Here is a 12,328-nt window from a genome sequence, read left to right as displayed (position 1 = left end):
TTCTTAAAGTAAAAATCCTAAACATCTTGTAGGCCTCCCCCAGGCATGTGACCCACCTGAAGCGGCTGCCGCAGATGCACCCCAGGCCCATGCCCAGGGAGCGGCTCAGAGAAGGATCTATGGCTTCCAGAGGGCTTATAAGGACAGCCACCTTCCCTGCTGACATCTGATTTTCCTTCAGCTTTGCCGTCATCGGATCCATGCATCTGAGCACCCCGCAAAACCAGGACAGATCTGCCAAACTCGGAAACACCGTTCTCCGTTCTGGGTGGAGGATGCCAGGTGGCACACAGCCGGACAGAATCCTGGCCAGACGTAGCCCAGAAACCTTCAAAGGCATGGCACGTGCCGGTGGCCTGCACAACACGGGCGTTTTCAGGGCACTTGATGTGGCTAAGGAGCAGAGAGCAAGGGCTGGGGGCATGCGGCCGGGGGAGGTGGTGGCGGAGTCAGGAGCCTAAAGGTGGAGTCTCTGCCTGCCCCCTCTCCCCACCGAATGGGGATTTCATTCACAAGGGGGAGACTGGACTGGGAATCACTGTTCTTCAGCAAAGGAGGTCTAATGAAATAAAAGGGCCACAGGGTCCACACCTTCCACAGCACAGGGACTCTAGGTGGAAAGCTATTCATCCTACAAAGAGCGTCAGGCCTTGCTCGTGGGTGAAGTGGGTGGAGATGCACTCCAAGGCCGGGAGGCCGGAATAAGCCCACTCTCCCATCACAACTGCCCCCCCCAACCATGGGCCGGATGTGCTGATCCCACACATTTTCCTGTCATGTTGCGACTGAGCTCAGTGGGGCCAGAGGCTCTGGCCTGATTCTGTAGGTCTGAGGGACACCCAGCAATCTGTACTTTGTAAAAGCACCCAGAAGGTTCTGGAACACAGCAGACAGGCATAGGAACTCCTGCTGGGCCAGTCTCCCTCCTTTGTACCCAAAGCCCTATCTACAGAAATGCACCGAGCACTTGGTAAACTTACTTGAGCACCTACCAATTTAACTTGAGTTTTGGATTTCCAATTATTTTCTCTAGATAAGTGTTTGTCAACTCCTAGAAAGGTGGCAGATATGGGGTTCCCCACTCCACCCTGACATATCAGCTGTGGTGGAAAAGCAGAAACACACCGAGCAGAAGAGTGAAAGCAGGGGTCTGGGTAATCAGAACCTGGAGAGGACTCTCTGCTTCCACAGGGCACACACGGGACCCACCTTGTCATGTTCACAACCAAGGACACACACACGGGACCACCTTGCCCTATTCTCACTGAGGACACACAGGGGACCCACCTTGTCATGTTCCCACCCATAGACACACACAGCACCCAACTTGTCCAGTTCACAACCAAGGACACACGGGACCCACCTTGTTGTGTTCCCACCCACAGACACACACACGGCACCCACCTTGCCATGTTCCCACCAAGGACACACGCAGGACCCACCTTGTCATGTCCACAACCAAGGACACACACACAGGACCCACCATGCCACCTAACACTTGCTAAAACACACAGGCACCAGACCCAGAAGCAAAATATTTCTTTCCACATTTTTTTAAAGATTATTTATTTATTTATTTGACAGAGCGAGAGAGAGTTAGCAAGAGCAGGAACACAAATGGGGGAATGGGAGAGGGAGAAGCAGGCTTCCCGGCGAGCAGGGAGCCAGATGTAGGGCTCGATCCCAGGACCCTGGGATCATGACCTGAGCCGAAGGCAGACGCTTAACGACTGAGCCACACAGGCGCCCCTTCTTTCCACATTTTAAGAGGATAACTGAACTCGAGGAGAGGCACAACTCAGTCACAGGCGCTGATGGGTGCGCAGGGTCCACCCAGCCTGGCCTGAACTGTTTGCCTCTGACTCGGAAATTGGGCGGAGGCTCCTACTCTGCAGGTGTGACCGTGATCGAGAGAGTGAGAGAGAGAATGGACACATTCACAGAAAGGAGCTCTGAGCCTTGCTCTCCCCAGCCACTGACTCTAGCTAGCCCCTCTCCTGCCCGGGGTGAAACCCCCCAGCGTGCGGCTCTGCGGGGCAGGGCTCCCTGGGTCCTCATCCCCTGCTCAGACGTGGTGGGGTGACGCAGCCAACCAGGCAGGGAAGGAAGAGGTGGGGGGTGACACCCTGGGCCACACGGCTCTTTGACGTGCAAACCCCTCTTCCCGCCACAACAGGCTGGTGAGATGTCCCCTCTGCTGGCAGAGAGGAGAGGACTCTGCCCATACCAGGGGTGGCAAAATTGATTTTGAAAACAGTAGGTAGCTGTCACCAGAGCTCCGGTCATGGCTCAATGCTGGCTCCAGAACAGCACTGGAAAGAAAAACACAGCTCTTTCCTGAACGTCACTAAGTTCAGCACAATAAATTTAACCTGCAGGTTTTACCTCGGAATCCTGTTTGCTCTTCCCTCTGGGACTGTGAGTGTTTGAAACAATATGTACAACTTGGAAACTTTTGTGTTGCCTACCCCCATGGCCCAGGTCTCACGGATGTGCTTACCACTGGCGGTTGATGGGGCAACAAAATGGTCCTATGGGAATTTTACTAAAATCGAGGGAATTACACTTTTTAAGTGATCCCTAATACCAGTTGGGGACCTAGTGAAGGTCTGCTGAAGCACAGCAGCTGCTGCAAAATGCAGAGGGAGGCTCAAGCAAGTCCTCTTGAACTAGAACGCCCTTTTCTACCTTAGCAAAGACATGGGATGGAGTTCTTGCTACCAAGCAGTCCTTGAAGTTAATTTTTTTGTATTTGAAATACACAAAAAAGAACGACTAACTTACAGACAGTTTGGTGAGCACCTATCTACTGCATAGCCAGCCTTATTCTGGGCATTTTGCATTTAATTCCACTTCATTCTCACATTAAACCCTATAAAGGTTTAATACTGCAGGTGGATGGGAATATGTTAGCCTAGCTTATTAGGACCAGTCTGACTACCGGCAAAGAAAATTCTCAACAAAATGTATACTGAGCTCCCCTCTCCGATCAGGAACAAGACAAGGATGCCTGTGCTATGACCACTTCTATTCAACATTGCACTGGAGGTCCTACCCAGTACAATTAAGGCAGGAAAAACAAATGAAAGGTCTAAGAATTGAAAAGAAAGAAAGAAAATTATAATTCTTTTGCAGACACTGTGATTGTGTTTGTAGAAATTGCAAAAGGATCTACAAATTGCTAGAATTAGCAAGGTGAGTAGACATGGTGAGTGCATATTCAATCATGTTTTCATACAGGAGAATCAATGCGAAAAGGTTATGCACAAGTAATGACACCATTTATAATCATGTCAAGAAACACAAAACTACTACAAAGTCTACCAAACGATGTGCAGACCACAACACTGAAAACTGCGTGACATCGTTGACAGAAATTAAAGGCCTAATGAATAGAAAGGTGTATACCAAGTTGATGGAGTGTATGGATGTTAGTTCTCTCCAAACTGGTGCATAAGCTCAATGCAATACAATCGTAGACAGGGTCTCAGCATGTGTGTGCGTGCGTACACGTGTGCATGGGCAAGTCTCTGCGTGTGTGTGAGTGCATGCACAATCAAGTATGTGTGTGTACACAAACTGGTAGGACATATATGGCAATGCAAAGGGTGAGGTAACCTTGGAGATCAATGACAGTGCTGGAAGACTCGCGCTACCAAATAAGAGCCTCTTCTAAGCTACAGTAACAGAGAATGTGGCACTGGTATGTGGACCAACAGACATGAAACAGAAATGAGAGTCCTGGAACAGAATCTCACATCCATAGAAAGGATGGTCTTCTCAACGAATGATACTGGGTCAACTGAATCTCCATATGGAAAAAACAGGAATCATGACCCCTACCTCACACCATCCACAAAAATTAACTCCAGATGGATTACAGATCTGGCCATGGAGGTAAAACAAGAAAGCATTCAGAGCACAGGCAAAGATCCTCATGGCATTGGGCACACAAAGATTTCTTACATGGGGGGGAAGGCGCTGCTCACAAAGGGAAGACTGCCCACGGATGCTTCTCAGTGCCCTGGGGAGGTTACAGAGACTGACAAGTACAGCCCCTCAAATATGACGCTTACATTGGTCAGAGAAACAAGAAAGTTTCTAGAGGGACCCTAAAAGAATGTTTCTTTTGTCCACCAAACTAAAAATTCAGATACAAAATTTAACTGCAAACTGTGTTTGCAGAACAACAGTGAAAACCGAATCCATAGCCTCACCAAGTTTCCTATGTGAAAGTTAAGGCACTGATTGGGAAAAAGAGGGCCCCTAAACCTTGGAACAGGGAAATGAGGGAGGGCTCCAATGACACTGAGAAGCTTGAACCGCTGATCCAATCTGAGCCTTACTTGCCAAGAGAAGCAACCTGTCCTCCTGCATCTGAAAAGACCAGCCTTCCCTTGCTTCCGGAACCTACAATAACCTCACATGGGAGCCACAAGAGGAAGCCTCCTTCCCTGAACACCCACTTCTACCCTTGTTAGCACACCTCGGTGCACCACTGAACCCACAGGCGCCAAGTTTTAGCAGAGACCAGAGCAAGAGGAAGATGGGCAGCAAATCTGGGCTACAGGCAAGCCACTCCGACCCTGGGGATCCAACAGCACTGGAAGAATCTGTGGCAAATAGGTCTGCAGTGTGGCCCCTCTGGGGCCAACCTCAGGAGTTTGGAGCACACCTGCTTCTTTCCTTTTGAGAAACAACTCCTAACCCATTATTGATTGGCACCTGGAGGTCTCATACCGGGACATTACAGGACTGTTTGTGAACCTGAGTTCCCCTCGCCATCTGGTGTGGTTTCTGCTTTCCTGACTGGCACAGTAATTGTATTAAGAACTTCTCTTCAGGGGCGCCTGGGTGGCTCAGTTGGTTAAGTGACTGCCTTCGGCTCAGGTCATGATCCTGGAGTCCCGGGATCGAGTCCCACATCGGGCTCCCTGCTCGGCGGGGAGTCTGCTTCTCCCTCTGACCCTCTTCCCTCTCGTGCTCCCTAGCTCTCTCATTCTCTCTCTCTCAAATAAATAAAATCTTTAAAAAAAAAAAAAGAAGAACTTCTCTTCAGAAGAATTAGAGGCAATCTATAGAATAAGAGGAGATATTTGCAGTACATACATCACAGAAAGGACTCGTCTCCAAAATCAATATGAAAAAGGCAGAGGACCCAACAGAAAAGTAGACAAGGGCTTTGAACAGATACTGCAAAGAAAGAATATCCCAAATGGTCTTTTAACATAGGAAAATGTGGTTAACCTCATTAATCATCAGATTTACAAATTAAAACCACAAAGCAATAGCGCCGTACAACCGTGAGAATAGCTAAAATGGAAAAGACAGGCAGCACCAAGTGTGAGAGAGAAAATGGAACAGTCAGAACTCTTACACACTGCTGGTGGGAGTAAAAACAGGCGCACACACTTAGGAAAAAAAGGTTTAGCAGCATCTCCTACAGCTGGACATACACACACCCACTGGCCCACTGACTCCACTCCTAGGTATATACTTTTTTTTTATTTTTATTTACTTTTTTGAGAGAGAGAGAGAGCATGAGAGTGGGGAGGGTCACAGGGAGAAGCAGACTCCCCACTGAGCAGGGAGCCCGACATGGGGCTCGATCCCGGGACTCCAGGATCATGACCTGAGCCAAAGGCAGACACCCAACCGACTGAGCCACCCAGGCGCCCCCAGCAGCATTATTCCTATTGAAACCAAACTGGAAACAACCCAAGTGTCTGTCAACAAGAGAATGGCTACATAAGTTGAGGTGTATTCATATAATGCAATATTGTACAGCAGTAATAATGAATGAACTCTTCCCAAAGCAACAAAATAAGTCTTTAAAATATGATATTAAACAAAAAACAAAAACAAGGCCAGACACAAAAAGGTATATATGATATGATTCTATTATAGGAAACACAAGAATAGGCAAAAGTGATCTTTGGTGTTGGAAGACAGTTGGGTCAGTGACTAACTGTTGGGAGGGACAATGCAGGAACCCATTAGAGTCCTGGTAATGTCCTATCTCTTGATCTGCATACTTGCTGCACGGTACACTCACTTTTTTAAAATTCACTGAGCTGCACACTTATAATCTGTGCACTTTTCTGTTTGTATGCTATATTTCAGTGAAAGGTTTCCTTCCAAGAAAAGGAGCTCAGATGTTGACATTACCATACACAGATATAAAACTATATGTACCCTGTTTATTTTTTTATTTTTTTAAGATTTTTTTATTTGAGAGAGTGAGCAAGTGAGAGAGACAGCATGAGCAGGGGTAGGAGCAGAAGGAGAGGGTGAGGGAGAAGCAGACTCCTTGCTGAGCAAGGAACCCAATGTGGGACTCCATGCGGGGTTTGACCCCAGGACTTTGGGATCATGACCTGAGCCAAAGGCACACACTTAACCTACTGAGCCACTCAGGTGCTCCTACACTCAACCTGTTCAAAGAAATAAAACACACTTTGAAATTATCTGTAGAGAACAATCAGTTATAAACAGCAAGGCCAGTTTGAAAAATAACCGATTAGAACCTCTAGAAATGAAAAATACAGTAACAGAAACTACAACTTCAGTGCAACATATCAGACCCAACAGAAAAGAGAATGGATGAACTAAAAGACCAGTAAAAAGAAATTATCCAGGAAGTAGTGCAAAGAGACCGAAAGAAAGAGAAAATCTACAAGAGGGGTTACGAGATATGGAAGACAGAGAGAGAAGGTCTGACATGTGTTTAAAGACAGCTCCAACAAGAGAGGAATAAGAACGGGGCGAAGGTGATATTTGAAAAGAAAACAGCTGAGAATCTTCCAGGGCCGACTGAAGAATCCAGTGCACAGGTTCGTGAAGTCCAATAAAAGAAAGAAAGACATCACAGGAAAACCACCGACTCATCTCCCTTATGAATGGAGACGAAGAAGTCTCTAATAAGACACTGGCAAACCAAATCCAGCAACAGATAAAAAGGATGACACATCACCACCAAGTGGGACTTATCCCAGGCACACAAGGTAGATTTAACATACAAAAATCAGTAACTGTAATACACCAAATCCATACATTAAGAGCCCAAACCCCGCAATCCTCTCAGCAGACACAGCATGGAGCTCAGGACTCTGGTAACAACTGAGGAAGGGTCTCAGCAAATCCTCTTCCCAAAGACCCACACACTCAAAACAGGTGAAATGAAATACCGTGGAGGACAAAACACAAGGCTGGTATCACTTAAAAGCGAGAAGGCGGGCGTGAGGAAATCAAGACAGTGGCACGTGTGCGCGGGAAAGGCAAGGGCGGAGTCACGGTCACCCGGTGTGGATGGAGCTGGCGATGAGCAAGTGGGGCCACGCCTGCACTCTGGGCACAGCTCAGGTGGGCCATGCTCGCTTTGTAGGGTTTCCACGGAGTCCAGCGTTCGCCCTCTCCCACACACGCAGCTACACACACCCCACCCCCGCCTCACAGCCACACTGCCTTGCCTCTCGGGGGCACAGAGGATGCAGCCTGGCTGACGGAGAGGCCTGCAGGAGACACTGGGGACACCAGGAGCGAGGCACACGGCGCAGAGTCCGCTCTGGGTAACGGTCTACACCAGCCTAGTCTACACCAGCAGTTCTGAAAACGGGATGCTGCTGGGAGGGGTTGAATCTTGTTCGCCCTTCCTGGGCACACACAGGCTGTCCGCAGCGGGCACGTGGCACCCGCGCCCACCGCCCGCTGCCAGCCCTGCAACTTCCACTTGCACCGGCCCTGTCTCTACCGCACACCTCCTTCTCTCTCCCCAAGGAGCTGCCAAACGTTCCTTCCTGCAGGCAACCCAGGGACTTGATTCCCGGGGAAATGCACATGTCCTGAGTTCCCTCTACGAGGTCCAGGAAAACTTCCAAGGGAACAATGTCCCCCCTGGGACTCTGTCTGCTGCAGCCTAGTCCTTCAGCTGGGTCATAGGTACACAAATCGTTCATTTATTACCCTGTGTCTGCATTCTGGTGCTTAAAGTATCTCAAAATCAAGCACATGGGTACTGAATGAGAAATATAAACACTTCGTAAACATTGTTATAAACCATTCAACCTCACAAATCCTCCAGGAACACAAACTGCAGCAGTGAGAAACCGTGTTCCCCTGTCAAACTAGCGGACAATTTTACATCACAGAATCACGCGATGGTGAGGGTACAGACATGGACGTTCTCAGAAACTGCTGGTGGGAACGGAAAGTGGCACTGATTCACCCCCAGTTCTAAAAATAGCTCCCAAGCTACATACCACCATTAGATAGAGACATCTCAGCATCTAGAGACATCTCCATCCTTCCACAAAGGAACTCCACTTTTAGGTTGCTGTCCTACAGAAATAATCAGAAAGGAATCAAACATTTATGTACAAGGATGTTTATGACATTATAAAGAGCATTATTTACAAAGAAAAAATGGAAACTATTCTTAAAATCCAATAGGAGTATGGCAGGTACGCTCATTCACTGGCACTAAAAATTATGTTCATAATATGAGCAAAAAAATAAAAGTTCAAAAAAATGGAGGACATAACTATGTCTATTTAAATTGTGTACGAAAGTAAATGCAACACTAAGAAGAGACTGGAATGATAGGAGGGTACATTTTAGGTGATTTTTATTCTCTTCTTTATACTTTCCCTATTTTCCAAATTTTCAACAATAGAAATGTCATTTTTTAAGTGGAAAGAAATTGCATTTTTTTTATTTAATTTTATTTAAATTCAATTAACATATAGTGCAGCATTAGCTTCAGAGGGAGAGTTCAGTAATTCATACATTCATACAATTCATACATTCATATGGTGTTGCATACAACAGCCAGGGCTCATTACATCACATGCCCTCCTTAAAGCCTGTCACCCACTTACCCCATCCCCCCACCTCCCTCCCTGAGAAATTGCATTTTAAAGCACTAACAAGAATTATTTCCATGGTAAAACCTGGACCCTCTCACATTAATTCGAGTCTCAGTCGGGAAATAACATCCCCTCTTTAGAAGGAACTAATAACCCAATTAAGATAATGGGTAACCGAGTAGAAAAAATGCTCAAGCCATTTGTCAGTCAGTCACAGACGGAAACAGAGCATTCCAGAACTGTGACACAGAAACAGCGGTGTGGCAGAAGCAAGAATTTTATTTAGCTGAACCCAAGGCCCTATCTGGTTCCCCCAAGATGACAAGATGGCGCTAAGCCCTCTCTCAGGGAGGACGGGGTGACACGTGACAGCTAGCACACACAGACGCGATAGACCCAGGGGCCGCTTTCCACTCTAACCCCAGCAGGTGGGCGTCCCCTGGGTCCAGCCTCAGAAGCAGTTCTTCCTATCAGAGCGGAGCAGTCCCATCTCTCATTGGGACTCCTGCCCCCAGAGAAGGGCCACCCCCACCCCCCCGCCCACCACTCTGCATCTCCCGGCCAACACGCACCACTGCTCTGGAATGAGCTCCCCATGTTCACCGCTCACCACAGGTTGGAAGAGACAGTGGAGGCTGTTGCTTTGAAAGTAGAGCAAGAAGACAAAGGTGAGAAACTAGGAGACAAAAAAAAAAAAAAAAAAAAATCAGAAAAACAGATCCAGAACCTGAATAACACAAGAGCCAGAAGAAATCATCAAGGCAGTAATATATCTTTCCAGAACTGAAGATCATGAGTTTTTAGATTAAAATGGCCCATCAAAAGTCCAGCATACAAGAGAGGTTAAAAATGCATGAAGGGTCAAGATATGCAAATGGATATATATATAAATATGATAAGAGTTACAACCATAATTTTTTTTAAATACAAAGTAGACTCTACCCCCAGGGTGCAAACACACCCTCCCAAGGCACAGGTGACTCTTCAGGGCAAGGCTGGGGAGGGAGCAGCATAAAGAAATTATGTGCTTCCAGAAGCAGAAGAAAGCCACCGAGCCCGAGGGGTGAGGAAACACAGTGTCTAGCAGCTTCTCCGAGGGGCGCTGGAAGCTGCGAGAAATGGGCCAACTTCAAAATTCTAGGAAGAACGTTGTTTTCATTCTAAAACTCTACTACACCCAGATAAACTATTAATCAAGCATTAAGCAGGATAAGGATCTTTCTAGACATACAGAGTCTTAAGCAATTTTAATTCCCATCCGCATTGTGTCCGTTTAATAGTCCTTTTTATTTTAGTGGTAAGTAATACATATTCCTGTATTGCAAAATTGTTCTTTTTTTTTAAGATTTTATTTATTTGACAGAGAGAGACACAGCGAGAGAGGGAACACAAGCAGGGGGAGTGGGAGAGGGAGAAGCAGGCTCCCCGCTGAGCAGGGAGCCCGATGCGGGGCTCGATCCCAGGACCCTGGGGTCATGACCTGAGCCGAAGGCAGATGCTTAACAACTGAGTTACCCAGGCACCCCGCAAAATTGTTCTTAATGATCCCAAAACGTACACAGCGCTCCATCCACACCATGGAGTATTCCATAATTCCTAAAGTGAATGAATGAGAACTGTAATAGTAGTGGAGGGAGTTTCTCTCTGACAAATAAATAAAAGCTTAAAAAGAAATAAAAGATGTGGAGGGAGTCTGGCAGGAAAACCAAGTATGTGATCCCATTGCTAAAACAACACACTTTGACCCAAAGCCCACGCATGCACCTGCTTGAGGAGGGGCTGCACAGGATTGCCCAAGCGCAGAGAAACTACAGAAGGCCACCGAGGGAGGCAGAATTCTAAGATGACCCCCACCATTTCCGCCTCCTGGGATTACTCCCATCATTGTGTTCAAGGGCCAAGAGATTCTGCAGATGTAATTAAGGCCCCGACGGGGTTGATCTTAAGATATAGAGGCAATCCAGGGGGCCCGACCTAATCACGTGAGTGCCATCAGAGCAGGGAGTTTTCTCCAGCCGGTCATAGAAATCAGAGACTTGACTGGTGAGAAGGGTTTGAACAAGGGGGTGCTCCACCGCGGGGCTGGGAGGGGCCCCTAGTTGACAGCTAGCAGCAGCAGGAGGAAAGGCAGAGGCTAGACAGAGACCTCAGTCCTACAACCCCAAGGAACTGCATGCTGCCGATAACCTGTGGGCTTGAGGGCCTGCAGCCACCAGGTGAGCAGAGGGTCCAGCGACCCCATGCCAGACTCCCCACCCACTGACACTGTGAGACACTCAAAGGGTGTTGTTTTAAGCCACTAGATGTGTGGTTATTTGTTACAGGGATGACAGTGGATTTGCGTGCCGAGAAGTAAAGCACTGCTGTAACCAATACCTACAATGGGGCAGGTACTCCAGGGTAGGACGAATTCGGGGAGCATGGCAGAAAGAGTCCCGACAGCCTTCAGCAGGCTATTCATAGAAACGTGGGCAGGAAAGACGCTGCTGGTAGGGGCTCCAAGAGAGACAGGAGCACTTCCCTAAACTGTCTCCGAGGAAGCAGAAACTGCTGTGAGCAGCGCGTCCTGGGAATCTAGACTTTGAGAGAGCTGCAGCGGAGGTTCACAAGGACACGTGGGTTCCCGGAAATCCAGGAAGGGACCTGCTCGTGCAGAAGCAGGACCTGTAACTGAAGGGCCTGAACAGACCGCTCAGCAGAAGCCACCTGCTTTCCGCTCGCTACATGCCTTGAGAGGCAAAGAGGAGAGAAATGGAAGAGCAGAGAATCAAAAGGGAAGCCAACTGCATGACTGCAAATGCTCAGCCTCTCCACATGACAAGAGGCCAAGAGGCAGAACCTGCTGTGGGGGAGTATGGCACAGAGACAAGGCTCAGTGTCCGGCTCAACCCTCTCTTGGTGCCTCGGAAGGATCTGGAGGTCAGAGCGCTGGGCCACACAAAGACCCTTGCAAGAGACTAAGGGTGCTCCTCATCGGTTCTCTTCATCCAACCAGGGGTGCTGGAGAAGCTTACAAGCACCCTCGCATCTCAGCAGAAGCTGGAAGCAGAGAAGGGCCGTGTCAGAAGCGTCGTCTGTGGGTGTGGCTTGTGTGACAGTGTATGCCCCAGGAATCCACGCCCAGCACGGCCTACGGGTTCTCCAGAACAAGCAGCTCAGACTAGGGTGGAGGGGCCTGGCACAACAGAGGCTCCTGACAGGCAGCAGGCTGAGGAAGCCACTTGCTGGGCTACAGAGGAGTCCCATCTTCAAGGAAAACAAAGGATGGCTCAGAGCCCAGAGGACAGCAGGCAGTGTTCCCAGGCCTTGAAATTTAACCACGGACTCCAGCTGCAGTTTGCTGGGCTGGATTTCAAACACTGCCTGGACCAGCCGCTCCTTCTTGCCGTCCACGGCCCTCTTTCTGACCCAGCCCGCCCTGACTCGTCCTGCACCTGGCCGGCCATTGCATGCCGGGAGCCTCT

At 48.4% G+C, this 12,328-nt stretch overlaps 1 protein-coding gene across 8 annotated transcripts in view; it reads right to left on the bottom strand.

The window, feature by feature from the left end:
- RADIL (Rap associating with DIL domain) overlaps nucleotides 1-12,328 on the bottom strand; it is an 83,263-nt gene that overhangs the window by 26,126 nt on the left and 44,809 nt on the right. For 7 of the 8 annotated variants that reach the window (XM_035722126.1, XM_035722133.1, XM_035722129.1 and 4 more), the window contains one exon: nucleotides 9,475-9,540. The exons of the other annotated variant lie outside the window; for it this stretch is intronic. In XM_035722126.1, coding sequence (XP_035578019.1) covers nucleotides 9,475-9,540 — 66 coding nt within the window. The remainder of the gene's footprint in view (nucleotides 1-9,474; nucleotides 9,541-12,328) is intronic. 8 annotated transcript variants of the gene reach the window in all.

This window comes from Zalophus californianus, chromosome 10 (genome assembly GCF_009762305.2).
Source record: "Zalophus californianus isolate mZalCal1 chromosome 10, mZalCal1.pri.v2, whole genome shotgun sequence".
Classification (NCBI taxonomy): domain Eukaryota; kingdom Metazoa; phylum Chordata; class Mammalia; order Carnivora; family Otariidae; genus Zalophus; species Zalophus californianus.
Note: the sequence above shows the minus strand (reverse complement) of the source record. Positions and strands in the feature narration are given on the sequence as shown.